Here is a 23,002-nt window from a genome sequence, read left to right on the forward strand (position 1 = left end):
TCTGAACAGCAATATCGGCATTGCTGAGATGGTTGTTAAAAATGCAAGATCTCAGGCTTCAACCCAGACCTAGGTGACTAGAATCTGCATTCTGACAAGATCCCCATGTGATTGGTGTATACATTAAAAGGTGAGAAACACTACTTCAGATGCTTTTTTTCAATGAACACATAGGCTTTGAGGAGATTTCTGGTGCCATCATAGTGCTGAAGAAGAGAAAGGCAAAAATACTGACTCGTGGCGAGTTATGGTTCTGTTCATCTGCTGTCCTCCTGTCAGATGCAGCCCGACACTGGCTTTATCTGCAGCCCTCTTTCCAAATGTTTTGACAGTGCAGATGGTTCTGAATGGCTGTAAATGATAACTTGATTGAAGCCTCATAACTTTCAATTAGGGAAGTCTGTAGGAGAAGGGGCTGGTCTCCCTCATGGTCATACTGTGAGCTGGGTGGGTCGCTGTCCCCTCTGCACCCTCTCCAGTGCATGGGCTGTGCTGTGTCGTGATCCCTCCCGGTCTCTGTGGCTAAATGCTGCCACTTGAGGGTGAAACTGTTACTCTCTGCCTAAAGCTCTCTATCCTAAGGAATCTCAAGCCTTTGCTAATAAATGGATAAAATTGGAAGCTAAAATTTAGGAGGTTTTTTTTTTTCTTTTTGAGATTTTAATTGCACCATATTTTAAAATATTAAAGTCTTTCTACATTATCTATTGAGGTTCAACCAAACTGTTGCTCTGAGACTTAGGGAAGAAGGAGAGCAATGTTTTATTTTTTGATGACCAAAATAAGGTTCATGTCAAGTAGATAAATAATAACCTCTAGGTTCTGTTTTATACTTCTTCATGTGGGTTAATTGCTTATTGGGTTATTTAGCATCTTGTAACAATGTTTTTTGGGAAAATTGAGTATACTCCACTTGCAATGTCATGTGTCAAATGCAGGTATTATTTGAATATGGGAGGTAATGGGTCTAATTAATACCTGTTTTAGTTGAAAGATGTAAAGTTATCTTGCACCATATCATCCCAACAGGACTTTAATAATCAGATGCATTACACTGCGTCTGAGCTGGGGACTGTAGTGACCACCTCTGTTTGATACAGGTCTGGGAGGGCTGCTATGTTGCAAAAACCTCTCTGATTCATTTGAACTGTATCTTTAAAAGTGAAAGACCAAATTCTTGTTCTGAGAAAGATGATAGTGCCCATTATATTTACAAGTAAATAAATTACAGTTGGAGGAAGTCATATGAGAAGTATGGAGTTAGGGGACCTAACCTAGTGGTTGATCAGGAAACCTTCCCAAGGAAGTGACATTAAACTTGATGTTTCCTACTCTGATGGAGAGAAGTTCTTGCCCCTTCCTTGGGAATTTTTTTTTTTTTCTCTGCGTTCCACTCTCCTCACTATTGCCCCAAATTTAGTAGTTTAGATAAATGTTTTCATTTTGAATTCTTTTGCCATAGAGCTTGTACATCAGTTTTCAAATACCTTCATATCTAGCTTACTTAATCTTTAATTAGTTTGCTGCCCAAGTTATTTAAGATCGAACTTTGACATTTCGCATTCTAGCCTGCAGTTCTAGACAGCTCGTGTTGATTCCAAGAAAAAGTTTATAAAAATGTACACAGGTTCTTTTTTTCTCATATAGGGAAAACTCAAAATGCCATGGCTCTTCCACTTAAAATGACTGATTCTATATATGGTCCCAAGGAGATGGCTGCCTTCCTTCATTTCACCTTTTTTAAAATAAACTTTTAATTTTAGAGGAGTTTTATATTTATAGAAAACTTGCAAAGACAGGAGTTCCTACATACTCCTCACCTGGTTTCCCTATTGATATCTTACATTACTATGGTACATTTGTCACAACTAAGAAACCCACAATGGTACATTACTATTAATCAAACTTTATTTTTATTTCACTAGTTTTTCCTAATTTCCTTTTCCTGTTTTAGGATCCCGTTTAGGATACCACATTACATGTAGTTGCCATGTGTCCTTAGCCTCTTCTGGGTTATGATAGTTTCTCAGACTTTCCCTGTTTTTCTTAACCTTGACAGTTCTGAGGTGTATTAGTCAGGTATTTTGTAGAACGTCCCTCAGTTTGGGTTTGTCTCATGTTTTGGGAAGGAAGACCATAGAGGTGAAGTGACATGAGTCTCATCACATCGTGTCAAGACTCTATGCTATCAACGTGACTTATCATTGATGATGTTAACCTTGAACACATGGTTAAGGTACTGTTTTTCTGGTTCCTCCATTATAATGTTACTCTCCATCCCCCTCCTGACTCTTTGGAAACAGGTCACTAAGCTCAGCTGTCACCCTGGTGGCTTTACAACTAGTGGTTGTAATTGCTTCTGCCCTCAAAGCTAGTAAAACAACTGGGTTCTCCACGGTTATGTCCAACTTTATTCACCACGAATATTGGGATATAGACAAAAATCGAGAACTTCTAGCCTAGGAATAAGACACAAACCTCTTAGAGTAGAATATGGTCTATGGCTCTCTTTTTAACTTTTTCTTCCATTTTCCACGCAGAGCCATAACACTAGCACTTGGCTCTCTCAATATTCCTCAGTTATTGGCTCCTGTTTTCTCTACCTGGAATGCACGGGTCCCATTCCTGGCTCCATCACCTCATTATCCAATATCGTGGGAATTGTGTAGAATGTTTTAGAATTATTGTGTTTATAGCATACATACTTGAGAGACACGTGATAGACGTTTTGCCCAAATTGACAACAGTCCTAAACGTTTACATGACTGTACCAATAATAAGTGAAGATGGGAGAAAAAAACACACACACACTTTTTCCATACTATCAGGAAAAGATAAAAGTTATCATTATGCTAGAGGAATGACTAAATTATCTCTGTGTTCTCTTTATAGAAAAATATATTATAGAATTATCATAGAATAGATAATTGAACATTATACAGCCAAAACTGTAAAAAGAAAAGTATTAGGGAGGTGTGTCAGATAGTTCATAAGTATGTTATATTATTTTTCCAAGTTATGTATTATTGCCATATTCATTAGCCTTAAAAAATTTATGGTTTCTTTTTATTATTTTTTCTCACCCTAAATTCACTTTTGTACCTAATTTTTTATTCATAATGAGAACTCCCAAATTGTATGACCTTCGGGACTAAAAAAATTATCTGTGTCTGCTCATAATGACAAAGCATTATCAATTCTGCTTAAAATCTTGATTTGAATTATAATGAAAAAAATATTTACACAGCTGTGGCATAAATTAAATTAGGAAATTTTGAGCTCAAAAGAATTAAAGATGTGTGAGCATGGGTGGGTGTTTTATATATTACCTTGCCTGGTAAGTAATCCTAAAATGAGACTTTGAACACACTGCATCCTGTGACACCTTTAATTGTAAGCTTTTGTGACCAGTTCTTTTTCTTGAAAAATTTAGTCTAAGCACTTGATAATTACACAGTGATTCAAATTCCCAATAGAAGCAAATTAAAGGAGACATTTATTTTATTTATACATAAATTTTATTTCCTGAAATAAAATTATATATCATAAGTATAGAGCTTAAATGGATGAATTCTTTCTCAGTAAACCACTCAGGGCAGTCAACTTAATCCATCGAGAGAGGTAGCACAGGGTTAATGGAGGGTAGCAAAAGAAAAGGGGGGGGAAAAAAAGAAAAGCAGGCAAAAACTCCCTCCATATTAAATTGAATGGCTTTTTATTGCTGTTTAGCAATAAAGAAGCTCCAGTAATAAAGTATTCTGCTATGTTAAGATGTTGATATGTTTTATACTTCTCCTTTTTTATTTTTTGTGCTTTCTGTCTCTTTTTGTAAATCCTTTAAATATAATTCTCTCAGCTTCATTACTATACCCTCAAGCATCTTTGAAAAATGACAGCATAGGAAACATCCATGAGAAATGAAAGTCCAAATCCCTTAGCCAGCTAAGCAGATAAGTGTCTATAGAAATGCTATATCATCTCATTCCAACTGAGTAGAATTGCAGCATAGATTTATCTTTTGTTTTAAGTATATTATGGAGATGTTATGGACCAAGCACAAGTAGTGGTAAAAGAATTTCCATAAGTGGTTCTGACAGTGTAAAGGTTACCTCAACAGCCAGCTTAGCCGATACACCATGGGGGTGGATGTGGGTTCTGCTGAGGGTCTTCACACTCAGAGTTGCAGCTTGTGGTGGGAAAGACTAAGGCCGATAGGTGGAGAATAGAGGGTATATTCTGAATAGAGAAAAGGAAGGTGCCAGTAGCTATTAAAGATTCAAGATATTTTATGTAAACTGAAATAATAAAACAATAGAAATGTAGCTCAGTAGTCTTAGAAAAGAATTCTTGGTATAAAAAATGTAAAAACGCATCAAATTGAAATTTTAGATCTAACTGGATGTCTGAAGCCCCAATATCTATAAGAATATCATTGCATTTTAATACACAAATAAAATAAATAAATACACAAATAAAATACATACATAAATACACAAATAAATAAATACACAAATAAAATAGTTCTTGTCTCTCAAATCTTTTTAACGTTTTATTATTATTATTACTATCATTATTTTTTATATATTTTTTAAAGTGTACTTGATGTACAATATTGTTTTACAGATGTACAACATAGTGATTTATATATATTATACTCCATTTAAAGTTATTACAAAATAATGGCTATATGTCCCTTTGTTGTACAATATATCTTTGTTTCTAGTTTATTTTATACATTGTAGTTTGTATCTCTTAATCCCATACCATTATCCTGCCTCTCCCCCACTTCCCTCTCCACACTGGAAAACACTAGTTTGTTCTCTGTGTCTGTGAGTCTGTTTCTGTTTTGTTATATACATTTATTTGCTTTATTTTTTAGATTCCACACATAAGTGATAACATAGAGTATTTGTTTTTCTCTGACTTATTTCACTAAGCATAATACCCATTATGCTTAGTGATCCATCCATGTTGTTGCAAATGGCAGAATTTCATTCTTTATATGGTTATTTCATAGTATGTGTACATACATACTGTGAAATATATATATATCCCTTTTATCCATTCATCTGTTGATGGACACTTAGGTTGCTTCCATATCTTGGCTATTGTAAATAATGCTGCTATAAACATTGAGTGCATGTATCTTTTCCAATAAGAGTTTTTGTTTTCTTCAGATATTTACCTGGGAATGGAATTGTTGGATCATAGGGTAGTTCTATTTTTAGTGTTTTGAGGAACTTCCATAATGTTTTCCGTAGTGACTGCACCAATTTACATTTTCACCAACAGTGCGCTAGGTTCTCTTTTTTCCACATCCTCACCAACATTTGTTGTTCGTAGACTTCAATGATAGGCACTCTGACAGGTGTGAGGTGATATCTCATTGTGGTTTTGATTTGCATTTCTCTGATGATTAGTGATGTTGAACATCTTTTCATGTGCCTGTTGGTGATCTGTATATCTTCTTTGGAAAAATGTCTATTCACCTCTTCTGCCAATTTTTAACCAGGTTGTTTGGGGTTTTTTTGATATTGAGTTGTATGAGCTGTTTATGTATTTTGGATATTAACCCCATATCAGTCATATCATTTGCAAATATTTTCTCCCATTCCATAGTTGCCTTTTTGTTTTGATTTTCTTTGCTGTGCAAAGCTTTTAACTTTAATTAGGTCCCATTTGTTTATTTTTATTTCTGTTTACTTTCCCTGAGAAGTCTGATCCAAAAAAAATTGCTATAATTTATGTTAAAGAGTGTTGTGCTTATGTTCCCTTCTAGGAGTTTCATGGTTTCAGGTTTTACATTTAGGTCTTTAAACCATTTTGAGGTGTTTTCTTTTGTTTTCATATACGGTTCTAATTTCCTTCTTTTACATGCAGCTGTCCACTTATTGAAGAGACTGTCTTTTTCTCTATTGTATATTCTTGCCTCCTTTGTCATAGATTATTTCAAACTGAGGCTCCAGTTCTTTAATAACCTTGGTTTCAGTCAATTTGGTCAAAAACAGTGAAATTAAAGCATGTGATAGATATTCTGGTGAAGATGCAAATGTATTAGTTAGGAAGGATACCTTTAAATATATTTTTAAAGAAAACTGAATTTTTCCTCATTAACCACTCATTTATAAAGATTCAAAATACAAAAAAAGAAAGACCCCACTGTAAGTGCATGGGTTTATTTCTGGACTCTCTATTCAGTTCCATTGATCTAGTGTCTGTTTTTTTGCCAGTACCATGCTGCTTTGATTACTGTAGCTTTATAGTGTAGTCTTATATCAGGGAGCTTTGTTATTTTTTTCTCCTCTTCAATTTTTTGGAATAGTTTGAGAAGAATATATATTAGCTCTTCTTTATATGTTTGGCAGAATTCTCCTGTGAAGCTATCCAGTCCTGGAGTTTTGTTTGCTGGGAGTTTGTTTTGTTTTGTTTTTTAATTACAAATTCATTTTCACTACTAGTGATCTGTTCAGATTCTCTCTTTCTTTGGTTCAGTCTTGGAAGCTTGTATGTTCCTAGAAATTTGTTCATTTCTTCTATGTTGTCCAATTTGTTGGCATATGACTGTAGTATTCTCTTATTATTTTTTTGTATCTCTGTGATATCAGTTGTTATTTCTCCTCTTTTATTTCTTATTTTGCTTATTTGGATCCTCTCTCTTTTTTTCTTGATGAGCCTTTCTAAAGGTTTATCAATTTTATTTATCTTTTCAAAAAACCAGCTCTTGGCTTCATTGATCTTCTCTATTGTGTGTTGTGTTTCTATTTTATTTCCTCTCTGATCTTTATTATTTCCTTCCTTCTGCTGACTCTAGGCTTTGTATGTTCTTCTTTTCTAATTCTTTAGATGGTAGGTTAGGTGGTTTATTTGAGATTTTTCTTTTATTTCTTGAGTTAGACCAGTATCACTATAAACTTCCCTCTTAGAACTGCTTTTGCTGCATCCCATAGATTTTGGAAAGTTGTTTTTATTTTCATTTGTCTTGAGGCATTTTCTGATTTTCTCTTTGATTTCTTCATTGACCCATTGGTTTTTAGTAGCATGTTATTTAATCTCCACGTGTTTGTGTTTTTTTCACTTTTCTCCCTGTTATTGATTTCTAGTTTCATACTGCAGTCAGAAAAAATGTTTTATATAATTCCCTTAAATTTGTTGAGACTTGTTTTATGGCCTAGCATGTGATCTGTCCTGGAGAATAGCCCATCTGCACTTGAAAATAATGTGTATTCTGCTGGTTTCAGTTGTAATGTCCTGTAGATATCTATTAAGTTCAACTTGTCTAATGTGTCACTTAGGACCACTGTTTCCTTATTGATTTTCTGTCTAGATGATGATCTGTCCATTGATGTAAGTGGGGTCTAAAAGTCCCCTACTAATATTGTATTACTGTCAATTTCTCCATTTATGTCTGTTAATATTTTCTTTATATATTTAGGTGGTTCTGTATTAGGTGCATATATGTTAACAAGTGTTATAAACTCTTCTTTTATTGATCCCTTTATCATTATATAATGCCCTTCTTTGTATTTCATTTTAGCCTTTGTTAAAGGCTAAAGTTTATTTTGTCTCATATGAGTATTACTACCCCTGCTTTCTTGTCATTTCTATTTGTATGAAATATCTTTTTCCATCCCCTTACTTTCAGTCTGTGTGTGTCTTTAGCTCTGAAGTGAGTCTCTTGGAAGCAGCATATAGATGGGTCTTGTTTTTTTATCCAGTTAGCCACTCTATGTCTTTTGATCAAAGCACTTAATCCATTGACATTTAAAGTGATTATTGATAGATATGTACTTATTGCCATTTTGTTACTTGTTTTTTGGGTTGTTTATGTAGTTCTTCTCTGTTCTTTTTTTCTTCTTTTAGTTTCTTCCTGGTAGTTTGATGATTTTCTTTAGTGGAATGCCTATGTTCCTTTCTTTCTATTTTTCATGTATCTATTGTAGGTTTTGGTTTGTGATTGCCATGGAGTTCATATATGTTGATCTATAACTATATCTGCTTGCTTTTTTTTTTTAAAGGATCTTGCCATGGAAATGCAAATGTTATTTTTTTAGTTAATTTATTTTTATAATTTATTTTAAAAAAATTTTGGGCTGCGTTGGATCTTTGTTGCTGTGCACGGGCTTTATCTAGTTGCACCGAGCGGGAGCTACTCTTTGTTGCGGTGCATGGGCTTCTCATTGTGGTGAGTTCTCTTGTTGCGTAGTACGGGCTCTAGGCATGCAGGCTTCAGTAGTTGTGGCACATGGGCTTAGTTGCTCCATGGCATGTGGATCTTCCTGGACCAGGGCTCGAACCCATGTCCCCTGCATTGGCAGGTGGATTCTTAACCACTGGACCACTAGAGAAGTCCCTATCTACTTGTTTTAAACTGGTAGTCATTTAAGTTCAAACACCTTTCAAAAGATCTACATCTTTTTACCCCACTCCCTCACATTTTGTGTTTTTGATGTCATAATTTGCATCTTCATGTTTATCCCTTTACTGTTTATTGTAGTTATACTTGATTTTACAATTATTTTTGTCTTTTAATCTTCCTACTAGCTTATTTAAGTGGTTGATCCCCAGTCTTTACAGTATTTGCTTTTACTAGTGGGATTTTTCCTTTCCTGGATACTTACTTGTTGATGTAGCCTTTTATTTTCCACTTAGAGAAGACCCTTTAACTTTTTTTTGGATAGTTTTAGTATTGATGAACTCTTTTAGTTTTTGATTGTCTGAGAATTTTTATTTTTAATCTCTCTTTTGATTCTAAATGGTAATCTTGCTGGGTAGAGTTGCAGGTTTTTCTCTTTCATCACTTTAAATATATCATGCCACTCCCTTTTGGCCTGCAAAGTTTCTGCAGAAAAATCACCTGATCACCTTATGAGGGTTCCCTTGTATAGGACTCTTTATTTTTCTCTTGCTGCCTTTAGAATTCTCTCTTTGTCTTTTGGCATTTTAATTATGATATGTCTTGGTGTGGGTCTGTTTGGGTTCATCTTGTTTGTGATTCTCTGTGCTTCCTGTACCTGGATAGCTGTTTTCCTTCTTCAGGTTTGGGAATTTTTCAGCCATAATTTCATCAAATACATTTTCAACCCTTTTTTCTCTCTCTCTACTCCTTCTAGTCCTCCTATAATGTGTATGTTGGTATGCTTGACGTCTCAAAGGTCCCTTAAACTATTCTCATTTAAGAAAAAAATTTTTTTTTGCTGTTCTGATTAGATTATTTCCACTATTCTATATTCCAGATCACTTATGTGTTCTTCTGTATCACCTAGTCTGCTGTTACTTCCTTCTAGTGTGTTTTTCATTTCAGTTATTGTATTCTTCATTTCTGACTGGTTATTTTTATATTTTCTACTTCCTTGTTAAAATGCTCACTGTGTTCATCTATTCTTTTCCCTAATTCTATTAGCAGTCTTATTACTAATCTTTGAACTATTTATCTGATAAATCATTTATTTCTGTTTCATTATTGTTTTCTTCAGGGGTTTTCTCTTGTTCTTTTAATTAAGACAAATTCCACTGTCTTCTCATTTTGCTTATCTTTCTCCGTCTCTTTGAAATTAGGTGAAACCATTACCTATTGTGATCTTGTAGGGGTGTCCTTATGTGGAAGCATCCTTATATAGTCTGTCTGTGCCCATTGGCTTTGGTGGGAGAACTGGATCTGATGTAAACATGAGTCTTGTCTTTCCCCAGAGCGTACTGGCAGCTATCACCTTGGTAGGAAGTGGGACTAGAGATGGAGTGGCTAGAGCAAGAGCTAGGTGTGAGCTGGGGCTTCCCCTATTCTTAGTGGCAAACTCCAGTTTACTGGGGGCAAGGTCAGGTCCCAAGCTGCTGGAGCAGAAGCTGTGAGGGTCAGGTCTGAGCTGGGTCAACTCCATCTGACTGTGTTCTCCCCTCTTCCAGCACTAGCACCCTTGCCCCAGAAGGGCATAGTGCTGGATCAAGAGGGACTGGCTAGATTCTTTGTGTGGATCTGGATGTGGGTTGTGGCAGAGTACTGAACTGCTTCTGGTGCATTGCCCCCTTAGGTGCCAGAAGTGGCCACTGTTACCCCATTCAGGTGCCATTTGGGATCTGAGCTGACTGCCTCTGAGCTGGCTCCATCCTTCACAACAATTCACTCTGCTTGTCCGTAGCAGCCCTCACCTAGTGTGGAGCTGCACTGCAAAGCAAGTGGGGCCAGAATGAACACTTGGCTCAGCTGGGTCGCATGCCAGAGTGGTCATGGGAAACTGGCCAGAGTCCGGTGTAGTTTCAGTTTGCTTTCTCCACCTTGTTTTGTGAGTAAGCAAGTGTGTGTTCACACTTCACAAGTGGAGTCCAGGTTTCTTACAGCCCCTGTGTGAGTCATACTGGTTTTCTAACCAGCTGAGGGGAGTCTTTCTTCCCACTGTTGGAACTCAGGGCTTGGCCGCCCAATATGTGGCTCTAACAGCTCACTCCCCAGGGAAGATCTCCCTCCTCTTCTGAGTTCCCTCCCAAGAGCACAGGTCCCGACCTGACTGCTTCTCTTCCCTTCCTATCTGATTACATATCTGTCTCTCTTATGGGTTGTATAAGTCTTTCTGAGAGTTTTCAGTTAGTTTTCAGTGAGAATTGCTCCACGTGTATATATATTTTTGATGTGTTTGTTGGGTTCCACGTCTTCCTGTTATACCTTCTTGCTCTTAATCTCCTTCAAATTTGATGAAAACAATGTGTTACAACTCATCTGCCAAGGGGGACCTTCAAGATGGCGGAGGAGTAAGACGTGGAGATCACCTTCCTCCCCACAAATACACCAAATATACATAAACATGTGGAGCAACTGCTACAGAGCACCTACTGAACACTGGCAGAAGACCTCAGACTTCTGAAAAGGCAAGAAAATCCCCTCGTACCTGGGTAGGGCAAAAGAAAAAAGAAAAAACAGAGACAAAAGCATAGGGTTAGGACCTGCACCTCTGGGAGGGAGCTGTGAAGGAGGAAAGGTTTCCACACACTAGGAAGCCCCTTCGCGGTTGGAGACTGCGGGTGGTGGAGGGGGGAAGCTTCGGAGCCACGGAGGAGAGCGCAGCAACAGGGTTGCAGAGGGCAAAGCGGAGAGATTCCCGCACAGAGGATCAGTGCTGACCAGCACTCACCAGTCTGAGAGGCTTGTCTGCTCACCCGGTGGGGCAGGTGGGGGCTGGGAGCTGCGGCTCGGGCTTCGGAGGTCAGATCCCAGGGAGAGGACTGGGGTTGGCTGCATGAACACAGCCTGAAGGGAGCTAGTGCGCCACAGCTAGCCAAGAGGGAGTCCGGGAAAAACTCTGGAACTGCCTAAGAGGCAAGAGACCATTGTTTCAGGGTGTGCAGGGAGAGGGGATTCCTTCCCTGTCTGCCCACAGAAGGCACAGCACTGCCTTATTGAGCTCCAGAGATGGGCGCGAGCCATGGCTATCAGCTTGGACACCACAGACAGGCATGAAAGGCTAATGCTGCTGCTGCAGCCACCAAGAATCCTGTGTGCAAGCACAGGTCACTCTCCACAGCCCCCGGGAGCCTGTGCAGCACGCCACTGCCAGGGTCCCCTGATCCAGAGACAACTTCCCTGGGAGAACTCACGGTACGCCTCAGGCTGTTGCAATGTCACAACGGCCTCTGCTGTGGCAGTCTTGCCCTGCATTCCACTTATAACTACCGTACCCCTCCCCACCCCCGCATGAGTGAGCCAGGGCCCCCTAATCAGCCGCTGCTTTAACCCCCTCCTGTCTGGTAGGAACATAAGCCTGAGGGCACCCTACATGCAGAGGTGGGGCCAAAACCAAAGCTGAACCCCGGGAGCTGTGCAAACAAAGAAGAGAAAGGGAAATTTCTCCGTGCAGCCTCAAGAGCAGTGGATTAAATCTCCACAGTCAACTTGATGTACCCTGCATCTGTGGAACACCTGAATAGACAATGAATCAACCCAAAACTGAGGTGGTAGACTTTGGGAGCAACTGTAGGCTTGGGGTTTGCTGTCTGTGACTGACTTCTTTCTGATTTTTATGTTTATCTTAGTATAGTTTTTAGTGCTTATTATTGTTGGAGGATTTGCTTATTGCTTTGGTTTCTCTCTCCTTTTTTTTAATTACTTTTGAATTTTTTAAATTTTAATAATTTTAAAATTTTATTTAGTTTTTACTTTTTATTTTTTTATTTTTTTCTCGCTTTTCTTCTGAGCCGTGGGGCTGACAGGGTCTTGGTGCTCCAGCCTGGTGTCAGGCCTGAGCCTCTGAGATGGGAGAGTAGAGTTAAGGACATCAGTCCGTGAAAGCTCTCCCATAGATCTCCGTCTCAGCTCTAAGACCCAGCTACACCCAACGGTCAGCAAGCTCCAGTGCTGGACGCTCCATGCCAAACAACTAGCACGACAGGAGCACAGACCCACCCATGAGCAGAGGCTGCCTGAAATCATACTGAGTTCACAGAAACCCCAAAACACACCACCAGGTGCAGACCTGCCCACCAGAAAGACAAGATCCAGCCCCACCCACCAGAACACAGGCACCAGTCCCCTCCACCAGGAAACCTACACAGTCCACTGAACCAACCTGACCCACTGGGGACAGACACCAAAAACAATGGGAACTACAAACCTGTAGCCTGCGAAAAGGAGACCCCCAAACACAGTAAGGTAAGCAAAATGGGAAGACAGAGGAATATGTGGTAGATGAAGAAGCAAGGTAAAAACCCACCAGACCAAACAAATGAAGAGGAAATAGGCAGTCTACCTGAAAAAGAATTCAGAGTAATAATAGTAAAGAGGATCCAAAATCTTGGAAATAGAATGGAGAAAGTAAAAGAAATGTTTAACAAGGACCTAGAAAAGCTAACAAGCAAACAAACAATGATGAACAACACAATACATGAAATTAAAAATTCTCTAAAAGGAATCAATAGCAGAATAACTGAGGTAGAAGAACGGATAAGTGACCTGAAATATAAAGTAGTGGAAAAAACTACTGCAGGACAGAATAAAGAAAAAAAAAAAATGAAAAGAATTGAGGACAGTCTCAGAGTCCACTGGGATAACATTAAACACACCAACATTCGAATTATAGGGGTTCCAGAAGCAGAAGAGAAAAACAAAGGGTCTGAGATAATATTTGAAGAGATTATAGTCGAAAACTTCCCGAATATAAGAAAGGAAATAGGCCAGTCCAGGAAGCACAGAGAGTCCCATACAGGATAAATCCAAGGAGAAACATGCCAAGACACATATTGATCAAACTCTCAAAAATTAAATACAAAGAAAAAATATTAAAAGCAGCAGGGAAAAGGAACAAATAAATACAAGGGAATCCCCATAAGGTTAACAGCTGATCTTTCAACAGAAACTCTGCAAGCCAGAAGGGAGTGGCAGGACATATTTAAAGTGATGAAAGGGAAAAACCTATAACCAAGATTATTCTACCAGCAAGGATCTCATTCATATTCGATGGAGCAATCAAAACCTTTATAGACAAGCAAAAGTTAAGAGAATTCAGCACCACCAAACCAGCTTTACAACAAATGCTAAAGAAACTTCACTAGGCAGGAAACACAAGAGAAGGAAGAGACCTCCAAAAACAAACCCGAAACAATTAAGAAAATGGTAATAGGAACATACATATTGATAATTACCTTAAATGTACATGGATTAAATGCCCCAATCAAAAGACATAGACTGGGTGAATGGATACAAAAACAAGACTCATAAATATGCTGTCTACAAGAGACCCACTTCAGACCCAGGGACACATACAGGCTGAAAGTGAGGGGATGGAAAAAGATATTCCATGCAAATGGAAATCAAAAGAAAGCTGGAGTAGCAATTCTCATATCAGACAAAATAGACTTTAAAGCAAAGACTATTACAAGAGAAAAGAACAGTACATAATAATCAAGGGATCAATCCAAGAAGAAGATATAACAATTGTAAATATTTATGCACCAACATAGGAGCACCTCAATACATAAGGCAGATGCTAACAGCCACAAAAGGAGAAAACGACAGGAACATAATCATTGTAGGGGACTTTAATACCCCAATGAAAATAAATAAGGAAACACAAGCTGTAAATGACACATTAAACAAGATAGACTTAATTGATATTTATAGGGCAGTCTGTCCAAAAACAACAGAATACACTTTCTTCTCAAGTGCTCATGGACCATTCTCCAGGCTATATCATATCTTGGGTCACAACTTGAGCCTGGGAAAATTAGAGAAAATTGAAATCATATCAAGTGTCTTTTCCCACCACAACACTATGAGACTAGATATCAATTACAGGAAAAAAAACTGTAAAAAATGCAAACACATGGAGGCTAAACAATATGCTACTAAATAACCAAAAGATCAGTGAAGAAATCAAAGAGGAAATCCAAAAATACCTAGAAACAAATGACAATGAAAACACGAAGACCCAAAACCTATGGGATGCAGCAAAAGCAGTTCTAAGAGGGAAGTTTATAGCAATACAGTTGTACCTCAAGAAACAAGAAACATCTCAAATAAACAATCTAAACTTACACCTAAAGCATTTAGAGAAAGAAGAACAAAAAAACCCCCAGAGTTAGCAGAAGGAAAGAAACCATCAAAGATCAGACCAGAAATAAATGAAAAAGAAATTACAGAAACAATAGCAGAGATCAGTGAAACTAAAAGCTGGTTCTTTCAGAAGATAAACAAAATTCATAAACCATTAGCCAGACTCATCAAGAGAGAAAAAAAAGGAGAAGACTCAAATTAATAAGATTAGAAATGAAAAAGGAGAAGTAACAACTGACCCTGCATAAATACAAAGAATCATGGGGGATTGCTACAAGCAACTATATGCCAATAAAATGCACAACCTGGAAGAAATGGACAAATTCTTAGAAAAGCCCAACCTCTGAGACTGAACCAGGAAGAAATAGAAAATTTAAACAGACCAATCACAAGAACTGAAATTGAGACTGTGATTAAAAATCTTGCAAAAAACAAAATCCCAGGACCAGATGGCTTCGTAGCGAATTCTATCAAACATTTAGAGAAGAGCTAACAGCTTCTCAAACTCTTCCAAAATATAACAGAGGAAGGAACACTCCCAAACTCATTCTTTGAGGCCACCATCAACCTGATACCAAAAGCAGAGATGTCACAAAAAAAGAAAACTACAGACCAATATAACTGATGAACATAGATGCAATAATCCTCAACAAAATACTAGCAAACAGTATCCAACAGCACATTATACGGCTCATACACCATGATCAAGTGGGGTTTATTCCAGGAATGCAAGGATTCTTCAATATACGCAAATCAATCAACGTGATACACCATATTAACAAATTGAAGGAGAAAACCCATATGATCATCTCAATAGATGCAGAGAAAGCTTTCAACAAAATTCAACACCCATTAATGATAAAAACCCTGCAGAAAGTAGGCATAGAGGGAACTTTCCTCAGCATAATAAAGGCCATATATGACAAACACACAGCCAACATCATCCTCAATGGTGAAAAACTGAAAGCATTTCCACTGAGATCAGGAACAAGACAACGTTGCCCACTCTCACCACTCTTACTCAACATAGTTTTGGAAGTTTTAGCCACAGCAATCAGAGAAGAAAAGGAAATAAAAGGAATCCAAATCGGAAAAGAAGAAGTAAAGCTGTCACTGTTTGCAGATGACATGATACTATACATAGAGAATCCTAAAGATGCTATCAGAAAACTACTAGAGCTAATCACTGAATTTGGTAAAGTAGCAGGATACAAAATTAATGCACAGAAATCTCCTATACACTAATGATGAAAAATCTGAAAAGAGTAATTAAGGAAACACTCCCATTTACCATTGCAGCAACAACAACAAAAAAACCTAGTAATAAACCTACCTAAGGAGACAAAAGACCTATATGCAGGAAACTATAAGACACTGATGAAAGAAATTAAAGATGATACAAACAGATGGAGAGATATACCATGTTCTTGGATTGGAAGAATCAACATTGTGAAAATGATTCTACTTCCCAAAGCAATCTACAGGTTCAGTGCAATCCCTGTCTAACTACCAGCGGCATTTTTCACAGAACTAGAACAAAAACTGCACAATTTGTATGGAAATACAAAAGACACCAAATAGCCAAAGAAATCTTGAGCAAGAAAAACGGAGCTGGAGGAATCAGGCTCCCTGACTTCAGACTATACTACAGAGCTACAGTAATCAGGACAGTATGGTACTGGCACAAAAGCAGAAATATAGATCAATGGAACAGGATAGAAAGCCCAGAGATAAACCCACGCACATATGGTCACCTTATCTTTGATAAAGTGAGGCAAGAATGTACAATGGAGAAAAGACAGCCTCTTCAATAAGTGGTGCTGGGAAAACTTGACAACTACATGTAAAAGAATGAAATTAGAACACTCCCTAACACCATACACAAAAATAAACTCAAAATGGATTAACGACCTAAATGTAAGTCCAGACACTCTAAAACTCTTAGAGGAAAACATAGGCAGAACACTCTGTGACATAAATCACAGCAAGATCCTTTTTGACCTACCTCCTAGAGAAATGGAATTAAAATAAAAAATGGGGCTTCCCTGGTGGCACAGTGGTTGAGAGTCCGCCTGCCGATGCAGGGGACACGGGTTCATGCCCCGGTCCAGGAAGATCCCACATGCCGCGGAGCGGCTGGGCCCGTGAGCCATGGCCGCTGAGCCTGCGCGCCCGGAGCCTGTGCTCTGCAACGGGAGAGGCCACAACGGTGAGCGGCCCGTATACCGCAAAAAAAATAATAAATAAAAATAAATAAATAAACAAACAAATGGGACCATATGAAACTTAAAAGCTTTTTAACAGCAAAGGAAACCATAAACAAGACGAAAAGACAGCGCTCTTTGTCTTTTGAATGGGAGAAAATATTTGCAAGCAAAGCAACTGACAAAGGATTAATCTCCAAAATTTACAAGCAGCTCATACGACTCAATATCAAAAAATCAAACAACCCACTCCAAAAATGGGCAGAAGACCTAAATAGACATTTGTCCAAAGAAGATATACAGATTGCCAACAAACACATGAAAAGATGCTCAACATCACTGATCATTAGAGAAATGCAAGTCAAAACTACAATGAGGTATCACCTCACACTGGTCAGAATGGCCAACTTCAAAAAATCTACAAACAGTGCTGGAGAGCATGTGGAGAAGAAGGAACCGTCTTGCACTGTTGGTGGGAATGTAAATTGATACAGCCACTATGAAGAACTGTATGGAGGTTGCTTAAAAAACTAAAAATAGAACTACCATATGACCCAGCAATCCCACTACTGGGCATATACCCTGAGAAAACCATATTTCAAGAAGAGTCATGTACCACAATGTTCATTGCAGCTCTGTTTACAGTAGCCAGGTAATGGAAGCAACCTAAATGGCCATCGGCCGATGAATGGATAAAGAAAATGTGGCCCGTATATACAATGGAATATTACTCAGCCATAAAAAGAAAGGAAATTGAGTTATTTGTAGTGAGGTGGATGGACCTAGAGACTGTCTTACAGAATGAAGTAAGTCAGAAAGAGAAAAGCAAATACCATATGCTAACACATACATATGGAATCTAAAAAAAAAATGGTTCTGAAGAGCCTAGGGGCAGGACAGGAATAACGACGCAGACATAGAGAATGGACTTGAGGACACGGGGAGGGGGGAAGGGTAAGCTGGGATGAAGTGAGAGAGTGGCATGGATATATATACACTGCCAAGTGTAAAATAGATAGCTAGTGGGAAGCGGCCACATAGCACAAGGAGATCAGCTCCGTGCTTTGTGACCACCTGGATGGGTGGGGTAGGAAGAGTGGGAGGGAGACCCAAGGAGGGTATATCGGGATATATGTATATGTATAGCTGATTCACTTTGTTATACAGCAGAAACTAAAACAACTTTGTAAAGCAATTATACTCCAATAAAGATGTTAAAATAAATAAAAATAAAAACTCATCTCCCTAGAATACTGATTTTGAAATTAATTCATTATTAAATGGAATTTTTTAATGATATAAAGTACCATTTGTTTTCAGTTATTTTCACTGTATATACTATTGGTGTTTAATTTGGATAAAAATTATGTGGTGTAATAGAGAAGAGAGTTCTGCTAATGGATTACTTCTTTAATTCAAGGTATTGTTTACATACAACTGGGGCAGGTATAGAGAAGTAAGGCATTGTGTTTAACCTCTAGAGGATCTGAAATAAATACACAAGGGACTGCTCACTCTAAATTGAATAGGAGTTCAGCAATTGACGAAGTGTCCCAATATGTTGATGATTTTATTAGTATCCTTTCAGGCAACATAAACCCATTAAAGGTAGAACCATTAAAAAAAAAATTCTAGAGAATTGCTAGAAGTTAGAGAGATCTAGCAAAAACACTGGTTTATCAGAATATCCAGGCCTTAAGAAGGTGGGAACCAGGTCAATTCAGGGAACTTCATCTGCAGGAAGGTGGTCATTCTTGCAAGTTCTTTGCCTTTAATGTGACTTATTTCATCAACATATGCTAGTTTCTTTCCATCCTGGTCCCAGGTGACTTTATCTCCAAACTTTCAGTAGAAGTATCTGATTGGCTGTCTGCCTGTACTATGGATTCGGTGTTCCTGTTGGGTTCTGTGGTCTGGGAGGCAAGGTCTCCTGATATGCTCGACTGCCTTACTAGATAGGAACTGTGAGCCTGGCAGAAGAATTTGACCATAGTAGATGACTGATAATGAATAAGAGCTTAAGAAATAAACTCATAAAGGGAGCTGTCCTGTCTGGCAGAATGTTCATGGAAGGCTTTGTAGAAGAGATTACATTTAAATTATATAGGTTGGGTTGGATTTACATGTCAAGAGCAAACAAATGAAGAAAAAGGGAGTTCTAGGTGTTAGAGTAACTTGAGCCAAGTTGTATAGGTTTATGCTTGGCCTGTGGACAGATCAGTATGGCTCAGAGATCCTCAGTGTAGCTGCCCTAAATCACCTGAGAAGCCCGAGTCAATGCGTTGCCTCTAACTGACTGAAACAGAGTCTCTGGGGTTTGTGTTCAGATCATTTGCATTTTTTAAAAGTTCCCCAAATGATTTTGATGCAAAGAGAGCTTTGAGCCCTGGACAGCTATAGCAGATAATACATTGTGAATTTGTGAAATAGAGTTGGAAAAGGATGTTAGAACAAGACTATGGAGGCTTTCTATATCAAGCTAAGGAGTTTCTTGGCCATATCCTGTGAGTAACGTAGTTAGTGAGGCTTATATTTTATTGGTTTGCACCATTTTCTGAGCCTATGTAGTTGCATCTACTTGGAGTCCTTTCTGGGCAGTAGACAGAGAAGGGAAAGGAAAGTTAAGGGATCTAGGTACATGTGGCACATCCCTTTATACTTATTTAGAATATTATTTGTTCATTGTTTCTCCTTTGTAGGAGTAGATGTTCTAATTTCAGATTTAGATGTTCTAATTAGATGTTCTAATTCCAGATTTAGTATTCTTAGCAGAGTATATTGATGTTTTAGTAACAGTTCTTTCTTCTCTCTTTAGGGGAGTCGGCTGCATCTTTGTTGAAATGATCCAAGGAGTTGCTGCTTTTCCAGGAATGAAAGACATTCAGGATCAACTTGAACGAATATTTCTGGTAAGTTATTTACAGAATACTTCTGAAAAAAATTGGACTTGAATGCATCCCTCAGTGACAAATCCTACAGTGGTAGTGGAAAATAATTTCAAACAAATTTGTTGGTTGTCACATTTAATTCTAACATATTTTTGGATCTTTGCAAAAGCAGGAAATTAGTGAAGAATTGTGTTTTTAAACTACTGCACATGAATAATATGCCAAAATGGTAAGAAAGGGTAGGATGTCAGAGGCAATATAGAAGAGTGGGTTAAAAACGAAGGCTCCGACAAAAATTCCAAATAATTTATATAGATATCCCCCCTTCAAGTAGGTGTATCTTATTCCCTCCCACTCCTACCTACTTAAATGTGGGCTTTGATTGGTAACTTTTTTTCTAAAAAGTAGAGCATGGAAAGAAGGGAAGGGAGGATAGTAACTTCAAAATGGAGAAACCAGGCAAATGGTACTTTAGCCCGGTCTTCAAGGTTAAGATCATCAAAGATAAGTCACATTGGTAGTATGTACCCTTTGTATAATGTATTGAGAATGGTACTTCTCCTCTGTAGTCTTCCTCCGAAAACCATAACCCCAGCCTAATCTGGAAAGCCACATCACACAAACCCAAACTGAGGGACATTTACAAAATACCTGACTAGTACTTTTCAAAACTGTCAAGGTCATGAAAAACAGGGAAAGTCTGAAAAACTGTCACAGCCCAGAGGAGGCTAGGGAGACATGACAGCATAATGTAATGTGGTATCCTCCATGGAATCCTGAGACAAAATAAGAACATTAGGGAAAAATGAGTTAAATACAAGTGAAGTGTGCAGTTTAGTTAATATCAGCATAGCAGTGTGTGCTCCTTAGGTATGATGGAAGTTCCCTGTAATGTAAGATTTCATCAATGAGGGAAACTGGTGAGGAGCATATAGGAACTGTCTGTATTACTCTTCACAACTTTTCTATAAATCTAAAACTATTCTAAAATTTTAAATTAAAAAATTTTTGTAAATCTGTGAAAAATAAAAATAAAATTTGTTCTGTAGCCAGATGAGCTGGTTTTGTCACCTGCTCTGGTCACTTTGGACAAGGGACTTAGTTCTCTGAACCTTAGTTTTCCTGTGGGTAAAATAAGGGATAATGATAAAACCTACCTCATAGATTGTTTTGAGGAATAATTAACTTAATTACATAAAGTGCTTTTAGAACTATGCCTGACACATAATAGATACCCAATAGATGTGTTGTTATTATTTTAATCAAATCATTTTTATACCAGATATTTTCATTCAGTGGAACTTCCACATTAGCTAATATTCATATAAACTTATTATTTAAAACATGGAATAAGAGCTAGACAAATTAATTTTTTTTGTTAAAAGGAGTCAGACTATATACATTGTAGCAGTTAACCACATTATCATACTTTTAAAAAATAAATCTCCCATGTGAAATCACTGGGGCACATTTTAGAATGGACCTTGTGAAGACATGCACTTATTGGATTATGCAAGTACACCCTTAAAATGTAGCTTTCATATTAAGTATAAGGACCACAGGAGGGTATAGTGATATGAATTGAGACTCCATCACTGCTGTGTTCACCTTGATGTCAGCATTAAATGATAAGAAAAGGAATATGAAAACTAGAAAATCAAAGCACACGTGATTCCACCATGCAGTATCCTATACCCCAGGCATCCCTGTGTATTCACAGTGGGTGGACAAACAGCAGAGTCTCTAATATTATAGAAACTTTCTTCAAAGTCTTATCTTATTGGTTTCTTCTCCCAGAGGCTGTCTGTATCCACTTCCTTTCAGTTTTACTTAATTATTATTATCATCCATAAATTCCCACACAGAGTGTTAAAATAATGTCTTATGATTATAATAATGCAGCCTTATAATGGAAAATTCCCACTATGTCAAAAAGTATAAAAGTTGGAAAACCCCTTTGTCCTACTACCCAGAGAAAATTACTTTTAGTATTTTGGTATATATCTTCCATTTCAACACATGTTAAAAAAATTAAATTGTATCTTGTATACTATTTTGTAACTTTCTTTTTTCACTTAACAATAGGTAGTTAACACCTTTCATTGGAAAATAAATCCAGAAACTTATCATCATTCTTAGTGATGAGTATTTCATCGTATGGATGAGAATTATTTGCTTAATCAGCCTGATATTGTTTATAGTCTTTAACTATTATAAAGCGCTGTCAGAAATATTCTTTGCACAGTTATCCTATTAGTTAAGAAAAATTATTAGAATTGAAAGTCCTGAATTGAATACAGTTTAATTTTCATAAGTCTATTGACCATTCTTATATTTCATTCCCTCCATCTAAACTCATGAAACACTTCCTTCTCTCTGTTGTCAAGAAAGTCGCTTACTGATTTCATTGAGATTGTATTGAGCCTATAGATTATATTACAAAGAAATGATATAAAATGAACTTTCCCAGCCAAGGAAAAATAATCTCTTTATTCATATTTCATGGCCCTTAGCATAAATTTAACAAACATATTTCTCTTTTCCTTTTTTCTAATCAAGCTTTTATTTTCATTCAGCTATTTTAAGTAACTTTCCACAGTTATTTTCCCCAAAATACAATAAACTTGTTCACATATTGTGAAAAACATGACAGGAGAGGGAATTTTAATGGGCTATGCTTTGCATCATATAGATCTTTATGCCAAAACATATCTTTAAATATTTAGCTTTTTAATTTATTTAAAGCTTAAATATAATAATACCACTTAATTATATTCTGATAATAATTTCCTAAACTTTAGATTCCACTTAACTGTTCACTGTGATAGCTATTGAACAATACTTATATAACCTTGTCAAATTACCTATTTTTTATGCTAAAATCATTAATTTACTATATTTGAAATCAGAAAACTTCAAAGGGAAATTATATAGAAAGAAATATCCCTACATACACATTATTTCAGGGTAAATTTAAAAGAAAAAGAAATGGTTGTATAAATGAGGTATATTCTATAGCAGTTGTACCAAAAATTTTGTTTCACGAAAACATAGTTTATTGATATAGCTTAGTCAAAGTTATAATTTTCAATATTATTTTTATAATGTAAGTCATTTCCAATAGGTACTATCTTGTTGAATTGCTTCTTGTATGGAGATTTTGTTATTATTTCTTAATTTTATGACAATTATTTCCTAATTTTATGGGTATTCAGAGACCTTTGAGCCATGACTAGGCTTTTAATAAATCAGAGAAATACATCATTGTAAATTGTCTATGGGAATATTGATACACCAAGCTACTGTTTGCTCTTATTAGACCACAGAGACGCTTAAATGCAGATAAGCATCATGATTTATGGTAATAACTCCTTCAT

At 37.2% G+C, this 23,002-nt stretch overlaps 1 protein-coding gene across 2 annotated transcripts in view; it reads left to right on the forward strand.

Moving 5' to 3' along the window:
* The window catches only part of CDK14 (cyclin dependent kinase 14), a 582,146-nt gene that overhangs the window by 365,550 nt on the left and 193,594 nt on the right, over nucleotides 1-23,002 (forward strand). For both annotated transcript variants that reach the window (XM_089917034.1, XM_022585327.3), the window contains exon 10: nucleotides 19,553-19,646. In XM_089917034.1, the coding sequence (XP_089773160.1) occupies nucleotides 19,553-19,646 (94 nt within the window). The remainder of the gene's footprint in view (nucleotides 1-19,552; nucleotides 19,647-23,002) is intronic.

Source organism: Delphinapterus leucas, chromosome 9 (assembly GCF_059928025.1).
Source record: "Delphinapterus leucas isolate spDelLeu-1000000601 "Yukka" chromosome 9, BTC_Dleu_Yukka2, whole genome shotgun sequence".
Classification (NCBI taxonomy): Eukaryota; Metazoa; Chordata; class Mammalia; order Artiodactyla; family Monodontidae; genus Delphinapterus; species Delphinapterus leucas.